Source organism: Nannobrachium achirus (assembly GCF_963921795.1).
Source record: "Nannobrachium achirus genome assembly, chromosome: 10".
NCBI lineage: Eukaryota > Metazoa > Chordata > Actinopteri > Myctophiformes > Myctophidae > Nannobrachium > Nannobrachium achirus.
Window position 1 is genome coordinate 31121027 of NC_137819.1, and position 22323 is coordinate 31143349.

Below are 22323 nucleotides of genomic sequence, written 5' to 3' on the forward strand. Positions count from 1 at the left end.
CATATAGCTCATCAGTGTGCTTTCAATATCTGTCTGTGTAGGTTAGAAATATAGGTTGTTCAGTGGGATTAGTCTGCCCTCTATTGGACAATTTTAATAACACAAGTGTGTCCACTTTGTCTTAGGAAACTCAACTGGTTTAAGGTTCAGTCATGTGCAATACAGTTGTAGCACTGCAACATTACTGGCAGTGAAATTGTGTAACAATAACATAAATAAATAAAAAACATAAAATGAAACAATGAAAAACTAAATTGCCAACATCGTAGTAAATATCACGACAGTATTCAAATAAATTAAATTAAATCTTTTAGACTGCTACTGCCAAAGCATGATCCATGCACAGTACAATCTGGAGTGTTCATTTAACCCTTACATTAACCCTTACATTACATTAATTTGATTGTGTACCAAGTGCAGAAGATTTAGACAGACAGACAGACAGACAGACAGACAGACAGACAGACAGACAGACAGACAGACAGACAGACAGACAGACAGACAGACCCTCCCTAGTCATGTCTGTAGCAGCACTGCAGTAGTCATGAAACACACGTACATACTATGTACAGTGGATATGAAGCTTTTATATCTCAGCCAGCCTACACAGTATATGGATAATATACAGTCAAACAACAGTGAATATAATGAGCAAAATATGATTGAACAACAGTGAAATATTCATAGCAGTTAACCTAAGCAGGCAACTGTTAGTGTAGGCTACATGATACCATGTGCAAATATGCTCAGGAGTGCTTATTCCAAGAACAGAACAGAATGTACAGTTACAGTATGGGCCGGGGGCTTGGCAGCCTGATGGCTGTCGGCACAAATGACTGACCAAGTTGCTCGGTCTTGTGCTGGGGGATGATGAGGCTGTGGATGAACGTGCTCCTCATCCCCACTAGCTGGAGGGGATGGGAGGGATTCTACAGCGTAGCATCCAGCTTCCTCCTCACAACCACCTCCAGATTGTCCAGTTCAACTTCAACTATACAGAGCCAGCCTTCCTCACCAGCCTGTTCAGTTTGCTGGCATCCTATAGATGTTAGTCGCCCAACATACCACAGCAAAGAGAGGGTTGTTGGCTACTAAAGGCTGGTGGTTGAACATCTGCAGCAGCATGTTGCACTGCACACACAGCATGTTGCACACATAGAAGGACCCATCAGGAGACCGCAAAGGGTACCTTTTTATCCTTTTTTACTAATGTGTATGCTATCCTGATGAATTGAATACAAAGGACACAATGGAAACAAGTCCCCATACTTTTTTGTGTTATCCTATGCTTTTAGCTTGAATGTCTATGACTGTACCTGGACTAATAAAGTAATCAATCAATCAATCAATCAATCAATCAATCAATACAAATGTGTGCAATGTGTGTGGAATGTGTATGCATGCTTGCATTTGGGGTTGTGCAAAGTAAAAGTGAATTTCAGGCCAGCCCTTTGTGAAGAATCCTGAGGCAGAACATGCATTAAATGAATAATTAGGCAAATAGCATGAAGGGAGCAGCTAATTCTGCTGACAGGAGTTTGAATGAATCTGTTAAAGGGAAGGTCACTGAACATTCTGAGACTAATTTATAATCAGACATCAGACAATCATGCCATGCCCAATGTCAATTACTCAAATAAAAATATATGTATTAAAAGTTCATTACAAAATTGGTATATGGCTAAAAAAGCTGTCTATGATAATCTCTTGAAAAGATCATTTATTAATCCACTGATTTGGAAAGAACACACTGGGTCAGTGAGTGACTCTGGAGAGGATTGACAAGCTTGTCTATTATTTGCAGGAGCAAGGACTAACATGCCATTATGTGGACTGTATATAATATGATAAAGATAGATGTTTGGAAGCAATAACGGCTAGGCTAGAGAATTGTTTTTTGATAACTAGTCACTTGTCTTGGGGGATTGTGTGTGTGTGTGTGTGTGTGTGTGTGTGTGTGTGTGTGTGTGTGTGTGTGTGTGTGTGTGTGTGTGTGTGTGTGTGTGTGTGTGTGTGTGTGTGTGTGTGTGTGTGTGTGTGTGTGTGTGTGTGTAGTCAGTGCTCTTGGGCCATGCAGTCATGTTTTAATTAGTGCACTCTTATTACTTTAAGTCACGTGTCAGTATAGTGGAAAAGGCCCTGTATAGTACACGCTCACAAAAGGATAGGAGCCACACAGACTGTGGATTACCATCTTGTAATCCATCAACAACCGTATTAAACAGATAATCTTGGAATGTTATTTGAAATGGGAGAGGCTTCAGCACAGCCACAAGGCACTATATGGACTATATGGTTCAAAGCTAATGTCTGAAACAGGAGTCACAGGACACAGGTTATGACATAACCACATGTGACATGTGACTCTCATCCAAGAGAGAGAGAGAGAGAGAGAGAGAGAGAGAGAGAGAGAGAGAGAGAGAGAGAGAGAGAGCGAGCGAGCGAGAGTTGAGTTTGACCTTCCAATGTGAATATAAAGTTGGGATACAGCGAGTGGGATATGTAGCCTATTTGTCCCATCATGAATAGGTAGCTAATCATCAGCTATAGATTCAGGGAAGGATTTACTGACTCCAGACACTACAATTCCAGTCTGAACCTGCAGGTGGCGTCAGCTATACAGCTGAGAACTAAGGCAAATGGAAATCACATCGACCAATGGTTTATGTGAACCCATTATTTGTGAATGTGATGCAAATCATCTTCACTCCATCGAACCCATTCCGTAGAGCGCTTTATTTCAGTTACTTAATACTCACATTATTAACTAACATAACACGACGGTCACACGAATCACAATTTTCTGGGTGTGCCAGTGCCAGATTGTTCTCAACAAAATGAGTGCAACCCTACTTGATTGATATGTCTACTAGTCAATGTACTAGTCTAGTCTCCACCTGACTGAATCACAGTCCATATTAATATGAGATAATCATCATATGTCTTTGAGGAGTCCTCAGCCACTCTCCCAAAACGGGATATCAGTTATAACCCAATTATGTATCATTCCATGTGTACACTCACTGCTGATTCATGAATCATTCAATTTTGTAATCTCGGTCGCGCGCGCACGCACGCACGCAAGGGGGCAGTGACTGTCATTCCTTGATCACCCACTGTCTGCTCGTTTCCGAAAGCTCACGGAGATTCACCGAACACAGCGAGCCGTCACCCCGGCCCCTCCCCGTCTACAGTGACTCTCCCCTCGGATCCACTTCGAAAGGGAAGAACCCCACCGGCGGCCCTCCCGGCGGCTGTTCCCCCCTAAACCTAAGCGTTATAATACCCACAAGATGGAGGTTTTCTGATGGCACGACCACCACCAGCCCCGAAAACTCGTCGCAACAGTCCGCGTGTCGCTACTACTGACGCTTTTGTCAGGACAGGAGAAGAACTCATCTCGTCTTCTTGATACGGCCACAAAAAAAGGAAAGAAAAAAACCCGAACTGGGGGATCCACTTCTTTGGGGGAAATTTAGCTGCTCCTCCCGTCCAGGTCGGCAGCCATGAGCTCCGGGGAAGCATCGGAGGAGACTTCTGGTAAGAATCCCCCGAGAAATGGGACAGTGTGGGGATCGTGGGGTGGATTGTTAAGACCGATGCCCCGTCAGGCAGGGCGACATTGTTCCCGTCTGGGTGTCTGTTTTTTCGGGCTCAGTTGGGGATGAGGAGAAGGAGGAGGGGGGAGGTTTTCAGTTTTCAGCAAAACAGTAGAGTAAATAATGTGGATAACAATGGATGGATAACAGCGCTGCTCACAACGCCAGATATAATTACGAAAGATTTCAAATAAAATGAAAAATCAAGTCGTTCATGCATTTTGCAGTAAGATAAATACAATGTTTTGTCGTTAAAGTGTAATAATTGGGGTATTCTTATAGCTACAGTGCTAACTGGCTAGTTTCCCCAAAGAATAAAGACACCACCAAGGATGGAACCGTGTCGTCACAAAAAGAATCAGAGCCGTGGTAGCCTTTACTTTAATATCCCCAGCATTAATGGTCGCATTATAAACCATTTCCACAAGTGTCACTCGTCAAAAACAAACCAAAACACACGTTTAAACTTTAAAGTGTTATATACAATTTTTGTTGTCATGTGACACTCTTGGAAAGGACTTTGTTAACGTGACAACTGGGTCTGAAACAGTTCCGCTGAACGACGCTTTGTTGTGACGCCACCTAGACCTAGGCATCCTTGGTTCTTAATTCTGGGTTTTTCCCACGCCAGGTTCCCTGTTAGCCACAAAGCTAACGCTTTATCCCAGTGAATCCTATGGAAGTATGGAACCATGCTATCCTGCGTTAGCCTAACGCAGGATAGCATGGTTCCATAGGATTCACTGGGATAAACTGCTAGCCAGGCTGCCAGAGACAGACAGTGCCAGTTAAGATAGCAAAGCTGCCTGCCCCAGCCCCTGGTGTGGGTGTCTGTGGATCTATTCTACACACAATGGTATACGTTTGTGGTCATTTCACTGGCACACTAAAACCATGTTGGTTGTTGCTTTTTGAGGTGTAAAAACCTGACAATGGTGTCTGCTATGTAAACAGTACATGGCGTGGCACCACGTATGTGTGCTGCTCTGTGCAGGCAGGGGCAGCGACGGTGGCTTTCTGTCCGCATTGTGTCCGAACAAACTGGTCATAACCATATAACGCTATTGTCACCACCACAAAACAAACTTGTCTCGCATTTCTTTCGGTAGGTTTCGGTAGGTTTGGGTGCTGTTTAGTGCGTGCATCAACCGCTTACGTTGGCTAGTTGTAAAGTAGGCCAAATTGTCAGCAAGGAAGGACCAGGGCGTACAGCCACAACACGGGGCCTTTCCATTGATTTAATGGGTCACCGTCAGCCCTTCAGTGAGGGAACAGATCCCCTCTGGGCTGTGCTCCACTCCACTGGCTGCAGGGCAGGCACTGTGCTGCTTTGCTTCTAATGCATGATCTCATGTCTGCCTGCTTCATTCTCTTATAACTCAGTCAGGACTCAGGACTGCTTTGTTGGCTCTTCTTGGGAATGATTGGTTACTTGTCCTGATAAAAATGTTCTTTTCATAATTCACTGACCGGTGAGCTTTTCCATGCTGACGAATTGTCATTAGAAATTGAACATGGCAAACATAAAATGTAAGCGTTGGCTAGGTCTGCAGAATACATACTGTATTGTAACAAACCAGTAACAAGCAGGCTTTATTTTTGTGTGTGTGTGTGGAGGGGGGGGTCTTTTGTAGTGCTCACTGTGTGAGAGAGGGAGCCGGGAAGGTGTAAATTGCTATCAAAATAACAAGGGGATTGACCTAATTATGGCACATGACAACACATTAAATTAAAAGGACACAATAGGGACTAGTAGAATGATTTATTAGGTTATGTTCATCATAGGCACATGCAGCCATAATCACTGGGAAATCTTGCACTGCAGCCTTGGGTCTCATCCTTCCTGTTGTGGTAGAGGAGCCATGATTTGAAGGGGAAAAGGGGTAAACAAGAGAAGCTTAAGCGAAGCCAGAGTATTGACATGCAGCAGCCCCTGGCTCCTGTGGTTTGTGTCCAGCTAGATAACAAGCCACAGAGGGAAGTTCAGTGTCTGCATTAAGGGCTGCTGCTCTGCCTGAACAGCTGATCTGTTGAAGGCTCCCTCTTGTCTTCTCCAAACAGTGTTGCCAGAATTTGCGAGAGAAATGAGCAACCAGGTCTATGAAAACAACCCTAAAAGAAGTGACTAATAGGCCACATGAGCACTGTCTCTAACCTTATATGCCTATTATGTTATACAGTAATGCATTGGCTATTTGAACATTGCCGATCTACAAGCTCAAGCTTGAAGAAGGAAGATATGATTCACAAAGAGAAAATTGTGGAATGTTTAAACCCCCCACCCCCCAAACTACACAAACACAATCCTCAACTACCGATATTTGCAAGCGACTTTTCGGGAAAACGAGCCTAAAGTCGCTTATAATAAGCACATTAAGCAGACATGGCAACAAGCACATTAAGCAGACATGGCAACACTGTCTGTCTCTAAAGGGAGAGGCAAAGGGCGTTCTGTTCTGAGTGTGCACTTCGGCTTTACTTTCACCAGTCACAGTTGTCCGTCTTGTGATACCCCGGGCAGGCCCTCCTGCTTCAAACTGGTAACCCAACCTGTCAGTGAGCTCCTTGAACAGTCTCAGTTTGGGGAAAACAGGTTTGCGCCCTATTGGTGTTCACCGTACGTACGTATGTGTGCAGCTGGTCCTGTAACTTTGTGGTCTACATTTAGGATTTTGGATGCCAATAATGGGGAATAATACAGACTACTTCAACGTAGCCCCTATGATTCTATTTTTTTGTGGTGAAGTTAGGGATGTACGGTAATGACATTTCACAGTACGGTATCTACCAAAATACCTCAGTAGTCAGTATATCTCTTGTATACTATTTCCCCATTAAAAAACCCAACAAGTATTTAGCTCTGAAGAAATAAATATTGCTTAATAACTCATATTTTTTTCTGAATTCGAATCGTTTGGATTTGAAAGAAACAAAAAAAAATCGTGAATCGTGACACCAAGAATCGATTCTGAATCGAATCGTGGGATACCCAAAGATTCGCAGCCCTACGGGGTTCTATAATTGGTCCGTTTCTTTTTCCCCTCTACACCATATCTCGTTGCCGGAAATAGCCGATCTACAAGCTCACAACGGAGCTTGTAGATATACTATTAACGCTGAATGTTCCAGAATAGGGATGCTATTCATGTCATGTGGTTACCGTATGTACGGTATACTGCTACATCCTTAGCTCCTTCTATTACTAGTAAATAAATGGGGACAGGTGCCCAGTAGTGTGAGTTTTAGGGTCGTTTCATACCGTTATAAGGAGCCTAACTAATTTCGGTTCGGGAGGACGCCCCGACCCGAAATTATTTAGGTTCGGGGGGAGTTCATCCATACTTTCTTAACGGCTAGTGCCGAAGTCGCTTGTAAATATTGGAGGTCCATGGCATGACAACGTGTGGCCGAGAAATTAGCGTTGCAGGGCGGATACATATCTGACTGACCCTCGCGCTGCAAGCTGAATGACTGGAGGTCCATTGAGTAGCAGACAGCTCCAGCAGGCAGCAGCACCAGTGACGGGGACACGGGGTCTCTTCCATAGGTCTCTTCTCTCTCTCTCACTTGCTCGAAAACATTTAATCTACAAGCTCACATTATAGACGCGGCCGCCTCTCTTGCTGCATGCATATCATCACGCAGTCACAACTCGTCGTGGAAAACCTATCAACACGGAACATTAGCAAAGTTGTGTTTACTTTAAGCTCTTCTTTCCTCTTGAAAACGGTCAGCGACTAGCGAGCTGCGAGACACAGCAACGCCGAGCTGTGTGTGTGTGTGTGTGTGTGTGTGTGTGTGTGTGTGTGTGTGTGTGTGTGTGTGTGTGTGTGTGTGTGTGTGTGTGTGTGTGTGTGTGTGTGTGTGTGTGTGTGTGTGTGTGTGTGTGTGTGTGTGTGTGTGTGCGCTCTAATCACGGCCACGCAAGCATTTGGAAGTCGGCGTGTCTCCCTCCCAAATTACCGCTGTTTCCTTGGCTTCATAGCCGAGGAAATGAACTTGAAGCCGGGCTGAATGAATGTGAAGACACCGCTTAGTACCGAAATTAAGTCGGGAGGTCACAACATTTCGTCAGCACCGTAGAGCCGAATTTAGTCGGTTGACGCCCCCCCCCGAACCGGGGGATGCGAACCATATTTGGGTTCGCCTAGTGCCGAACCGAAATTAGTTAGGCTCCTTATAACGGTATGAATCGACCCTTACTCTAATGCTATTTAAAATATTTTTTTGTCATTGCATCACCCCTTTCTATGCTACCTCTTTCTGTTACCTTGGACACGGAAAGATTCCTGACGGACATAAATGGTTATTTGCCGTCATTGTTCTTCTACCAGGAGGCTTTCTTTCATGTGCCTTTACGGCCCCTTTCCACCAAAATAACTTTGGTTCTAGAACTGCTTCCGTTCTAGATTCTTGGAACCTCGGTGCTTTCACAGAACCGACGGCCATCTTTTGGTTCCAGTTCCGAACCAGCTTTTAGGGCTCTGAACCAATTCATTTTCAGTGGAAACTCTCTGAACTGGTTCAATATTAGGCGGGGAAAAAAGAACTGAACCGGTTCAACCCCGGTGGAAAAGGAGCCTATTAAACAAAGCAGTGCTGTACTACCGTCAATGAGCCACATGCATAGCAATTATGTGAGGTAAACCCTGTCAGTTCATTCATTGTATTGTTGTTGCACTCCATTCAGACTAAAGTGAGACTTTAATGTAAAGCGTGACCTCAATTTCTCAGGTGTTACTGTAGAGTGGTGGTGACTATTGTGGGATGGCTTGTGTGATTTATCTTCATCAGAGTGCCTGGCAGCCAGCAGTGGTGTTTCGTTATCACAGCAAGAACTGTTGATTGACAAGGTTGCTTTTGAATGAGCACGCACACCACACACACGCCTACCCGCCTACCCACAGTACCCACACACACACGCCTACACGTATGTGTGTGGGTGCTATTTGTAGGGATGCCATGCCACTGCATGCCAGTGACGCTTCCGTCAATTGGACAAGGGCTGACGTCAGCGTATTACTCTTACCGGTTGTGACTAATGAGACTTACTTTTTATAATTGGATGCAATGTGGCTTGGATTGGGTAGGGCTGAAACTGAACTTTGCCCAAATTTGGATATCATACGTCATAGAAATGTCAGACGACTGACGCCATAGATGACTTGATCACATGCTGGCCACTATGTGGATTCTGACTCGAGATCTACGTGATTCCCTTGAGCTTGTAGATCTGCTAATTGTGGTGCCCGGCTCCGCTGTACGACAAAGTATAAGTCAGGCTTGTTTAACAGAGGTCTTGTTTTGAAACAGTCCAGAGGTAAGCAGCCAGTCCAGCAGCAGTGAAACCACTCCGAGGCATGGGTATGGAAAGCCTACCTATGGCTTTGTACACAAGGCAGGCTAGAAGCTTGAGTGTCACTCTGAGGGGGCCCTCCCCTTTGTTTTCCTATCGACTTCCTTCTTGCAGAGCTCTGAGCCGTGTTCTGACATGCACAGGTCTGGTGTCTAGCCACGGGCCATGCTTTTTCTCTCTCTCTCCCCTCTTCTTCACCTCCCTCTCCCTCCTCTCTTTGTTTCTCTGTGTATCAGCCCTTTTGTCTTTACAATCCCCATATACACTCAGGGACTTTATTTACTCCCTGTGTGTGCCCCTGCATTCTGTCCAAACCTCTCTCTTTCTCTCTCTCTTTCTCTCTCTCTCTCTCTCTCTCTCTCTCTCTCTCTCTTTCTCTCGCTGTTTCTCGTTTTCCTCCTGCCTCCCTTCAGTCTTGTTGCTTCATCTTGCCGTGATACAAAATGACAACCCAATATAACAGCGCTCCTCTCTCTTTCTCGCCTGTCTGCTAGTGGAATTAATAATGGGGCCTTGGAGCACAGGAATGGGGAGTTCTGTTGTGGCATGTTGTCAATCATTAAGTTATCATACCACAAACACACATCCCAGGCTGCTAACAGGCCAATTGGCTGTTGTTTTCCTTTGAGCTGTTATTACATGACAGCAGCATAGGTATTACACCCGACGATGGGGAAAACAAACCGCAATCCTCAGTCACAGGTCGCCATGAATGAAAGTTTAGAAGCTCGTTTAGAACGTGCTCAGTCGGTTTGGTCAGTATACATTTGAATGCATCTTGCTCTGTGTGTGTGTGTGTGTGTGTGTGTGTGTGTGTGAGAGTGTGTAAGTGAGAGACCGAGAGAGAGGGAGAAATCTGATCCAGAGCTGCACTTATGACTCAGGTCCATTCACCAAGGCTGAGGTCCACACACACACACACACACACACACACACACACACACACACACACACACACACACACACACACACACACACACACACACACACACACACACACACGCACACACAGAGCAAAGACTAATGGGTATTGATCCAGGAAGATGGAGACAGATTGAAGTCCCTCACTAAAGGTTTCCTCTGGGCCAAAAGCTGCCAAGTCAGGAGCTGAACAACGGCTAAAGCCCTAATGCCAACCAAAGCACACTGCCTTCAGTCGTTCATGTTTATGGGATAGTAGCGGACGCTTGGTGCATTGCTGCTCAATACGAACGAATTAATAATGGCCTTCAATATGGCTTTTGTACGTAACATTGTAAGACTGATGTTCCCAGTGTGGCAATGTTTATTTGATGTTGATGTGTGTGTAGTCAGTTCCAGCCAGGGCTTTGCGTTAGATATAAATGCAGGTGTTTACCCCCAAACATGATGTGTTTTTGACACTGATTTACAGCATGAAAGTCCATGAAATTGGTGACAATAAGGCATACATCAGTGCACAGAGTAAAGTCTGATTTATACTTTGTTGCGTGTCAGTGTCTTACAGTGAAAATAGCAGATCTAAAAGCTGGGATGCATTGTGAGCTTGTAGAATAGATCATCTCGTGTGAGACATGATGCGCAACCAATAATTAATTTCTAAATCGGGCTTTAATGAGGCTAAATCAGGCATCATGTGGTGGTTAGTAGCATGAGGGAAGGTCTTTGTGACTGACACAGTTCTCTCTCTTTGTTTTTCTGTCTTTAGAGCTCTCTTTGTCTCAGTTTCCTTCACTTTCTCACACACTCTCTCTCACACACAACACACACACACACACACACGCACGCGCGCGCACGCATGCATGCACGCACACACACACACCTTTAACTATCTCACCAACTTTCCACAGTAAATCTTATACTAGTAAGACTACAATATCTGTTATGCCCATACATAGAGATCCCTATCTGAACCAGCCACACAGATATGGGTGGCCATCTGGCCAGTGATATATATCGATGACATCAGGGCTCTTCATATATGGGCATAAAAGGGATTCTGGGGAATACCCATACATAGATAGGTGATTCACCTGTGATATCACCTGTGATGTCACAGTGATGTGTTAAGGGAACCAACTCATAGACTGTAAAAATGTGTACACACACACGCCACACAGAGACAAGCTGTGACATTTCTCATGGTATACCTGCCACCTTCGGTCGCAATTAAAGGAAATGTGGCAATCTTTAAAGAGATCAATAATATACTGTGGCAAAGAAAGCTATGTTTTCTGTGTACCTCTCTGCAAAATGTTGAAGATGCAAAAATAGGACGTCAAACACGTTTCTCAAATTCTGGGTGCTCTCTAACATGCTTTTGATGTCAACAGGCCTACTTACAACCTAGTGTCCCTGTTTTGGTTGCTCATCACTCATCAACAATGTTCAAAAATAGCAAAAAGGCAGTGTTTAATTTGTCATTTTAGAGGTATTAAAAAGTCCTTAAATTGTCAATTTAGAAATGTGCAGATACCCTATAGGCCTATACACTTAAACTTTATGTTGGTTTGTTTACTGTTGAGAGAGAAAATAATGTTGCACATTAAGTTAATCATTTGGGAACCCCCCAAAATAATTTGGCGACCCCCCCTGGCCGCAGAGGTTGACACTAAGGTCTCAGAGCCACTTGCCCGTCGGGCAAGTGCAGGTCGTGTTCTACTTGCCCAAAGGTCATGCGCACTTGCCCGAAAAGTAAATCGTCCATTATAAAATCAAAGGTAAGATTTTAATTACCGCTCAATTTAACATTTATTTCTTTACTTTCTGGGGCTGTGCGATAAAAGAATTCATACCTCAATACCTCCAAATACCTACATAGCTATGATTGAATATGTCTATGCAGCAATGTAGCAATAGTAAAAACAGCACATTATAGGTAAACAGTGCTCTTATTTTACATTCCACAGACCAAAAAACAGAGCACTCTGGACACATTTAGGTGTTTAGACAGATATCTCATGTTGTGTTTATAGATGGTTGCATCCCCTCTCAAATTAGCACTTGCCCGGTCGGGCAACCTGAAAGCAAATTCCACCTGCCCTAAAGTTTTATTTACCTGCCGGGGGCAGGTGCTTGCCCACTTAGTGTCAATGCCTCTGGGGGTCCCGACCCACAGGTTGAGAACCACTGTCCTAGATGGTCTTTGCCTCTTACAGAGCCTCGCTGTAAACATCCAATAGTTATCCAGTTATTTGTAAAAAAACATTCATTCAGGTATAGATTAGGGGTGTCTTCTAAAAATCGACGTATCGACGCGTCGTTTTAAGCCCCGGGAATCGACGCCAATTGTTTGAGTCGAAGCGAAAATATATATTTTTTTATATCACCAGTTAGCCTACTACTGCCAGTACTGCGGTGCACTGCTGGACTGGTGTGGTGTCATGTACTTCCAATGAGAAGTAGCAATTGGCGAACAGTTATTTATTGTCTCGCACCAGCGTCGGGTTGAAAGTGAGACGGAACGGCCAGAACGGTTCAGACCGCCGCTTCGTTAAAACATTCAGAGCCGGGACAGTGTTCCGTTAAGAGGAGGAAGGCAGCACGCTGTCAAAATCCCATATTAAATAACCTGCCACAGCACAAACGCGCGTCCACGAAGTAGTAAACAATCTTCTAAAGTCAAATTAACATACACAAGTGTAGGCTACAAGTTACATTTTCTAATTAAAGTGCTTCTGAATTGTTCCAGTGTTGTAATCCATGATGAATGATTGTGTTTCGCTGTGTTTGCGTCCATGACATGTCCACACTACTGGCTCAAGCGGGAGCTGTGCCTCCACCTGTTTATGATCCTTTTCTGAAATGAATCCGTTCTCGACACTGACTCATTACTCTGTCAGTGCTCTGTGTCCCGCGACTGCGGACTGGATCCCATCGTTCATTTAAAAGAGCCGTTCAAGAGAGCGGAATCGTTCGCGAATGTCTCATCTCTACTGCACGCTGCCGAGAGACGGGGCAGAGTTGAAACAGCGGAGATGTTTTATTTGTTTTAACGGTGTGTGTCTCTATGGTTGTACACTGCTATGCAGATAACATTTGTGCTCGCGCACCGATATCACCGAAAACACTGTGTATTCAATTCATCTCTTAATGTATTATTCTATTATGTTGACGTGGTTTAAAGCAACATTTTTTTTTCTTTTTTTTTACACAAAGTAGACTATAAAACGATTCGTCGACGCGTCGGATTAACCCCCGCGACTCGAATCGACTTCATAAATCCTGTGTCGAAGACAGCCCTAGTATAGATGTACTACATACTGCAGGGACATTAGAGGCTCTCTTTGCTTTGCATTCATTTAAAGAAATTACATTGTAAAACAAACTTGTTGTGAAAACAATTCGTTTAAAAGTCATGACACTCATTTCATTTGTGAATCTTGTTGTGTGCTTTTGTGATTATTGAGTCTAATCTGATTGCATAGGCCACGCTTTTTACCCTCGGTCTTGTTTTTCACTGGCAGTGTTTACACTCCTACTGGCATTGTAATGATAAAATTGGAAAACATGACTCAACACCTCAGAGTTATGCAAAAATGTGTGACGTGGCCTTGTACCAAATTACGAAAAGGAGACATACGTAGGTGGTAAATTATGGAGAAATGCTCATATTTTGCTTGACTGATGTGTTGATAACTTTTGAACCACCACCTATAAGGGTTTTAATTGCTAACTTCTTTTAGTCATTTCCCTCATTACACTCAACTTGTAAACATGTAATCATTCCTACCCATAATTGCAGGTGCAGGTACATCAAACATTAGTGGCAGGTCAAGGCTAGCCAGGAAAGTGAGGCACTTTTCATTGGGCTCGATCTAGTAGCTAAAACGCCTCGCATTGTGACATGTTGCGAGCTTATAGATCAGCTGTTTTTGGCCTGTGACTCACACCATTCATTGTACGCTGAAATATTATAGGGCTATAGTCTTGTGAGAAGGTTGCCTTTGCCTCCTCTCTTTTGGCGCAAATCATATTCTGTTCAAGATTGCATGTGCAAGACAAAATGGTTGGAAAATAATTTGTATTCAAATAGAGGAGTTTAATTTGCTTCGTCACCCTCCCTGTCCGGCTTCCTTCCCCCTAAAATGGCCAATTGTGTTGTTGGTACAGACGCTCTGCCAAACCGGATCCATCACTGTGGATCCGATTCCGAACCCCTAGACTCTAGTACAGTACTTTACCCCATGTCACCCAGGCACCCTTGACTGACTGATCGAGGTGCCCTTGAGAAAAAGTACAGTCAACAACTCCGGTGGACTTGCTCAATGGAAAACCGTATTAACCAGGTTATTATTACTGCATTTCTTGAAACTACAAGTACATTTTCTTGAAACTGTCATATATTTCTTGAAACTTTCATATATTCTAGATACATTGGACATTCAGTGAATTATTCCAACCCTTTTTTTGTTAAAATTTTGAATTTTTATGGCATACATCTCAAAATAAGGATTTATAATAGCGAAATGTCAACCTTCTGAAGTCAAGAGTTGTTTGAAAACAGTGGGAAGTTTCCGAAGTCAGTTATGATTTGGGGTGCTATGGCATCTGCAATGCTTTTTCACACAATATTCTAATTTTTCGAGAAGGATCTGTATACCATGGCCACGTGCATTGGGTAATACAGAATAAACAGCCCCTGGTGGTTGTTCAGACTTCAGAGTGATGAACAGTCAAATAAATGGCTGATCATCAGTAGCAGCTGTGATGTGATTGAGAAGGGTTGGTAGACCTGTGCAGAAACCCGACCTGTTTTACCCAGAACAACAAAGAGGAACAACGCATTACTTCCCCAATAACAATCATTCATCTGTCTGTAAACAAATGTCTTTGTGTCTTTGAGTATGCTGCACAGGGGAATATGAAATTGACCGTGTGTAATTGAGCTTCAATAATGAGGTAGCTCAGGAGTGAAAGCAGATCTATGAATGTACAGATTACACCGTAAAGATCTCAGTGACTCATAACTGCTCCCAACGAGCAGGTTGGTGCCTTTCATGGTTTCCTCTGCTGTCAGTGGGTGAAGTGAACATGACGCATGTTGTGATGCACTCTGGAGAAAGGCGCTATATAAATGTATAGTAGGTACATGGTAAATAAATGGTGCATAATATAGCGCCGTTATCCAAAGTGCTTTCATTTCAATAAGCATTACATTCACCCACACATTCATTCATACACTTGACGGCGGAGGAAGCCATGCAAGGCACCAACCTTCTCATTGGGACGGGAGCATTTAGGGGTTTAGTGTCTTGCTCAAGGGTACTTCAACACCAACTCTGGGGGAGCCCGGGATCGAACTGGGAACTTTCTGTTTCCAAAGCGGCTGCTCTACCTTCTGAGCCAACCCCCGCTGGTAGTAGAAATGGCTAATTTAAGGACTAAATGAAGGAGTAAAGGTTGTGCAGGTCTCTGATCTCTAGTTTAAAACCTCTATGGAAATTGAAAAGAGAAATGTTCTAATCAAAGCGTTCCCTTGTAGGCCAGGCTTGATATAACAACAAAGCATACATCAATGGTAAAAAAACATTGCATGTAAATGAAGGTAGATGTTTTATCTTCTCATATCTCCACGGCTGGTTTCGGTGGGTGTTACCATGGTAACATCTGTGCATGTCCATCCCAGCTATGGTAACTTTTAGTCCCTATTTATAGGCCTATATAAACCGGTGCCATAAACAAAACGACTGTGATAACTCCCCCACACACGCGCGCACATGCACACACACACACACACACACACACACACACACACACACACACACACACACACACACACACACACACACACACACACAGTTACCCCCCTATAGTCTCTAGATAAAGCCAACTGGTCAGCTGATAAGAGCAAGGAGGAGTGAGTCAGTTTCTATGGTGGTGATACTGGTCACTGGGTTCAGGGACAGACCGCAGCAGGACCGTTACAGTCTGTGCCGGTTGCCAACACTAACGGAAACATCGCTGTGAAATCAATGGCGCCTTTTCAACAGGAAGGCCAAGTATGGCTTTTCAGCAGCGAGGGAAATGGAGGGAGCAAACTTGAGACTGTTTATATAAAGGCATGATCAGAATCTCTCTCTGGATGTGAATTCATCACCACGGCCCGGTGAACAAGTTGGAGGGAGAAGCACAGGAGTGTTGTATTCAGTGAGAGCGATGTGAATGAAACATAGCCTAAACCCTAAACATACCAGTTTTGCCCTCATGCCATTTCTTTTTAGTGTTGTTGCCCTAACAGGGCAACCAGGCTATAGTACTCGTTTCTTTAGTTGTTGTTGCTTTTTAGTTTTTACCCCCTTTATTCCCCGATTTAGTGTTTTTGCCAATTAATTCCTCCCCTCGCACATTTTATTGTGTGTTGTCACTGCTGTTGTATCCTACTGACTCATCTGCCAGTGAGGAGCCCCCACCGGGAGGACTTGGTGACTCCGTCCTATCCTTAAGTCCAGCTCTCCCTGCCGCCCAAGCCTGTAGGAGCACATACAGTACGTGCAGTGACAATATCACCCTCTCCGCCTGGCTTCCCTTCCCCCGAACACAGGCAAATTATTGGGTTCGTAAATGACGCATTACAAAGCCCAATGCACCTCATTGGAATCGAACCCCATGGTGGGCAGGCACTTTTACCACTCTGCCACCAGAGAACCTTGCCCTCATGTCTTAAAGCTGCAGTCTGTACGTACTGGGATTCGAACTCGTGTCAGACCAAATATCCACCGCTTTACCATGATGGAATTCCCATTTGGCTATAGGGATATATTGCTTCAGGCAGTACTACTCTTGAACCAATAGGTGTTCTCTTATAGCCGACACCAGCATGTAAAGTTCTCAGAAGGTAGATTACCTGCAACCAGTGCATATGTGCTAGTTATTGTATTGCCTACTCGTCCATACAGATTGGTTAAAATAACTTCAAATTATGTTCTGGATTGCAGCTTTAAAGCTATACTGTGTAAGATGCTCAACTAGTGGTCAGTAGCCCTATAGCAAACCGCGGTCGCGTTCGCGTCTTTCGCCCGTTTTTCGTACCTTCACACCCCCGCGTCTGCCTCCACAACGCTGAGAGCTATCTTTAGAGGGGTCCCTGGTTCCTGTGCGTTCAGGCATTCCGGAGAAACGGACTACTTCACCCTGCCTGGTAGGCGAGATTACCTTTTGAGTAAAGAGACACACGGGCGACTACAAATATGGCGACCCCACTTCAAGATGCGCTGTGATTGGCCGGTAGTGTACCATGTGTGCATGATCGGCGATGTGATTGGGCAACGTATACACAACGTATACAGATGATGCAGATTACGTCATTTTGGCGCGAAATCCGGTCCACGGCCAGGATCATAGAAAACATATAAAGAGAAGGCTTCAGAAGCTGAAAATAACGGAGTGGGTGTTCTAAAACTTTAGCGATTTAACAGTTAGGACAATTTTAAGATTTGTTTTATAAAAAAAGTTACATGGTACAACTTTAATAGCTTGTAAAGTAGAGGCGTAGCCTAGACGATTGTTATTAGTGTAATTTAAGAATAGCCCATTCGCCTGTTTGGGATCCATCTGCGGTTTGAATGCGATAAACTCGCTTTATTATCAGAAACGATCTCTCGGCAGCAACGGAGACACTCAGTGTATTTTCTCAGCCAAGGTAAATGTAACTATTAATAAATGATGTCAGAGACGTAACAAGGGAGTTTTTCTGTGTTGTACTATGAACCTCGAGAACGGCTGAAATAGATGCACAAACACAGACACGTCTACACGCGCGCGCACACGCACACACCTCACTCCTCTCCATGTGTTAAAAAAGGAGGCTGTCCCACTTTCCTTCTCCTCTCTCCTGTGCTCTGGTTCTGTAATTTCTCTGGCGTGATAGCTAATTGGTGTGGGCTCGGGGAAAATTTGTAGCCCCGGCGTCATCTCTTACAAGCTGGAACGCGAGAGGGAAAAGTGTCGAGGGGGAGAGCGCAAGAGTGGGGGCATTGACAGACATGGAGAGAAGATGGAGAGAAGGGAGAAGGCAGGCGGTAGGTTGTGTTTTTGTTTTGTTTTGAAAGAGGGAGAGAGAGAGAGAGAGGGAAAGCGGGGGATGGGAATAGAGGGTGCAGGTAGGCACGATGCTCACGTGCGCTGATAAGCGATTTCTTTTCCTCACGCATTCTTGTGAAAGGAGCATAAACAAAAGTATTGGGAAAGGACTGTTTATTTTTGTTTTATTGTCCTCTTCTGAGAAGGAGGTTCATTCATTGCAGGTGAGACATGATAAGGAAACAAAAGGAGGCGGAGTGAGTCTTCAGTGTCTGTGTCTGTGTGTAGTGGTGTGAAGTGACCATGAATTGAACCAGCTCAAAATTGATCAGGATTGGTTGGTTCGGAAGATCTGTCGCCATGGACTTTGCTCCTATTTTAAGCCATGTCAGAGAGAGAGAGAGAGACAGAGAGAGAAAGAGAGAGCTCCAAACTAGGACAAGTCCTGAAAGACCATTGTACTGTTTTCACATTGGGTCTCCAGTGCATTCAAAACTGCTGTCTCACTGTCGCCCCCCATCCCTCTCTCGGTCATGCTCCCTTTTCTCTCTCTCTTTGCCTCATTTCCTATTTTGTTTCTTTCCTCTTTTGCACTCTCCCTCTCCCCCCATCTCCGTCTGTGTGTCTCATCTTAGCTAGGTTCACTATATCACATTAATAATAACAGGGTTCCCACGGTCATGAAATTCCTGTATATATTTTGAAATTAGAAAAACAGTTTTCCAGGCCTGGAAAAGTTTTGGAATTAATCATATGTTTTGGAAAATAGCAACAATTGCAAAAGTAACAGATCCACAAGCTGTAAACGCATCGCTTCGCGCCGCGTTTACAGCTTGTGGATCTGCTACTTTTGATGGTTTTGTGTGAAGCTGTAGTATGATCGTGTAGGGAGTTGATTTACGGGGGTGAAAAAGAAGCGAGGAGAAGTGGAGATTTGGAGATTTCTATGTGACACCTTTGCTCCTGTCTGTCTGTCTTGGTGCGTTGATACTACCAAAACCTCCACCGGCTGTCTGTCAGTCAGTCAGTCTGTCTGGCAGTCAGTCTGTCCGTCATGTCACACTTTTCCCCAACTCATATCTCCGCCACTGTTGCCCCGATCCATGCCAAACTTTGCACACACACTCCTTGCCTGCCAATCCACAACCTCCACCCCACCAGGGACCCCCGGAGCTCCAGGGACCCCCTTCCGCCGCCGCCAAAAAGTGCAAAAATGACCAAATGACCACCCAAACAGGGGCTGTTCACGGGGAATTCCCGGGGACCACCGACTCCTGGTGCTCCAGAATGGATGCCCCTAGTGGAGGACCCCCGCCACTGCAGCGCACATAAAATGCTGTAACTCGGGCTAGGAGCGACCAGGAGAGCCGGGGCCAGTACCCACGCGTCCGTCTCGGTGGCGCCAAGAGAGCCGTCAACATGAATCTGTCCCATATAGCGCCACCATCAGGCCCATTTTTTCAAACACATTTTTGGACACTGCTCCTACAGATTTCGCCCTAAAATCACGCAAATCCTTACACAGTATGTCTACACTCATGTCATCAACATGGATCTGTCCTATATAGCGCCACCATTAGGCCGATTCTTTCAAAAACATTTTTGGACACTGCTCCTACAGATTTTGCCCTAAATTCACGCTGCGACCTGACGGTCGCTTATCTCCCGATTAGGGAGTCTTACTGGTAAGACACTGGTTTAAAGAGTCTTATTGTTGCACCATATGATCGCTATAGGCCTGGAAATCGAGTAAAATACTTTGGAAAATGTATGGAAAAGTTTTGAAAATTCATTGTTTAAAATGTGTGGGAACCCTGTAATAATAATTTGAGTTTGAATGCGACAAATACAAAAAAGATATTATTGAACTCAAGTCTCCATGGCATGACGTAATCAATGGGGAAAAAAAGTCATTTTGGGGGTGAACTACTCCTTTAATGCAGCACACAGTAACACAGAAAGACATTGATCCATTGTAACCGTCCTGTTCGCTGGTCTCTCTCTGTGCCCCCTCATGTGACTCTAGTCTACACAGTCACCACCAGGAGGTTATTGACATTTTGGCTAAAAGGGTATTAGTCATTGTTTTTCAGCCAGACGTCTTTGCCTCTCGCACTGCAAAGTGTCCAGGCTACAATGACCCAGTACAATGGGCATGTTTAAATGAGAGGGCCTTGCTTTTATGAAAGTGTTTTATGACTCAGAAGAACGATGACTGGTGTGTGCCTGCCGAGAACTAGCTTGTGGGAGCAGGGGCCCACAGAAAGGGTGCTCTGGTGTTAATGTGACCCCGGAGAGGGAGAGAGAGAGCAGTATATCAGGAGAAGAGAGATCTGTCTGTAAAAAAATCAAACCTCGGTTCGAAGTGGAGCTGTGAATTTGAGCAGTTCCAGATCTATGTTTTTGATTCTATGTGTTTTAGATCTAGGAATTCTATAGATCTATAAATTATGTGTTCTAGTTCTATATTTTTTAGATTGATTCTATGTGTTCTAGATCTATATTTTTACATTCTATGTCTTCTAGATCTGTGTGTGTGATGGGAGTAGACAAATACTTGCTTTATGCAAATGTAGCATATTTACTATTATTTGAAATAATAACAAATACTGTCCATATTAACAAACATATAACTTGAGAAAATATCTGCTTCTATAGGACAGATTAATAGTGGGCCATAGTCAGCCAGACCTGCCGGATTTCAGCCGGATTCGGGCCAAACCTGTTTGCTATGTGGGTTCTCTGGCCGTTGTTGCATGCATTCGGTGGTCACTGTTGTGCTGGTGCGGGGGTCTGGGGAGCACTGTATAAAGGACGTAGGCTACTATGTGTTCGTGTACAAGGTGGAGTGCTCCTGTTCTTGGGAGTGTGTTTGTCTGGGGCTCGCGCTGTTTACGTGCAGATGTGCCGTTTCAACGCTTCGGCATTTGCTGCGCGCGACGCCGTCAGCGGTAATATTGTAGTTGTGATTGTGGTTGTCTGCTGCCCCTTTCAGTCGGAGGCAGCCCGACTGTCGGGAGGGTAATTAAATGCCACGATTATCGTGTAGTGTACGTCCGCCTTTACTAGTCAATTTCGGCCGGGATGCGACTCATTGTGAGCTTGTAGATTTGCTAATTGCTACGTTTTCTGTGTGTTCGTTCGAGCCGTGTGTGTGTGTGTGTGTGTGTGTGTGTGTGTGTGTGTGTGTGTGCGCGTGCGTGTGCGTGTGTCGCGCATGTGCAGAGCACGTGTGTGTTTGTGTGTGTGTGTGTGGGTTAAAATTGCGCATGGGCAGATCCTCTTCAAACTTGACTGGACAGACTCGTACTAGTGAGGACAGACACACATTACTGCCTATAGCGGAGCTCTGTTTCACACAGCTCCAAAAAAACTGTAGGGTAGGGGTACAGTATGAGCGCTGTTCAGCAGAGCTGAGGTGAGTGTGAGTGAACTGCTTGTGAGGGTGTGTGCGTGTGTGTGTGTGTGTGTGTGTGTTGTGTGTGTTCGTGTGTGCGTGTGTGTGTGTGTGTTTGTAAGAGAGGCGTGCGGAGGAGATTTTTGGGGGATTTGATCAGTTGAATTCTTGCTTTGTCATTTCCTCCATTGGCCGTTATCCATTTGTCTCAGTTGTTTAACTTTACTCCTAACGGCTGGCTGACACAAGACTTGCCCTACTAGGGTCTGTAAGACCTGTGCAGAGACAGATATACCAGGACCTGAGGTAATATCCAAATGACTGTTTTTCGAGGAGTAGGTGGCTCATGTAATTTAAATTCCGGTCTGACCACCAGATCTCCTTATTTCTATTGCGATAAGACTACTGCAGTACAAAATCACAATGGTAAACATTTGAGACTCCGGCAGACATCTTTGGCATCACAAATATGCCAAGTATTATTTGTATTTGGTCTGCCTCATCCCATTCTCTGTCTACTCCCCCCCAGCCCCCCTTTCCTTTTTGATCTCTTTGTGTGGTAAAACTGTTGCAGGGTTCGTCCTCAACTCCCAGTGCAAGGGAAGATTTCTGTGGAATGTGGAAGAGAAAGAATGTGACTCCCTTTACAATTCACACCTTCTTTACCACATTGTTTGGTATGTGTGCGTGCGTGCGTGCGTGCGTGCGTGCGTGCGTGTAAATCAGAGTGAAATTACACTATGGGCTTCCCCCATATGATCATGGACCTAAATGTGTCTGTATGTCATCAATAGACGGTGCTCGTGGTTGTTGACTGAATATGTGCCTGTGTAGCCTTATGTCCGTTCTCAACGTGACGGCGGGATATTAACCACTTAAACCCTCTAGTGCAGGGGGTTTCAGTCCAGGACAGCTAGGGGGTCCTCAGAGATTTAGCAGGGGGGGTGCCAAATCTTTGAGTGCTAGGACTT

The 22323-nt window shown here is 44.7% G+C and overlaps 1 protein-coding gene across 7 annotated transcripts in view; it reads left to right on the plus strand.

The window, feature by feature from the left end:
- Positions 1-3349: 3349 nt before the first annotated feature.
- trioa (trio Rho guanine nucleotide exchange factor a) overlaps positions 3350-22323 on the plus strand; it is a 142114-nt gene continuing 123140 nt past the window's right edge. For all 7 annotated transcript variants that reach the window (XM_080735759.1, XM_080735760.1, XM_080735761.1 and 4 more), the window contains exon 1: positions 3350-3540. In XM_080735759.1, coding sequence (XP_080591885.1) covers positions 3507-3540 — 34 coding nt within the window. In that variant the 5' untranslated portion in view covers positions 3350-3506. The remainder of the gene's footprint in view (positions 3541-22323) is intronic.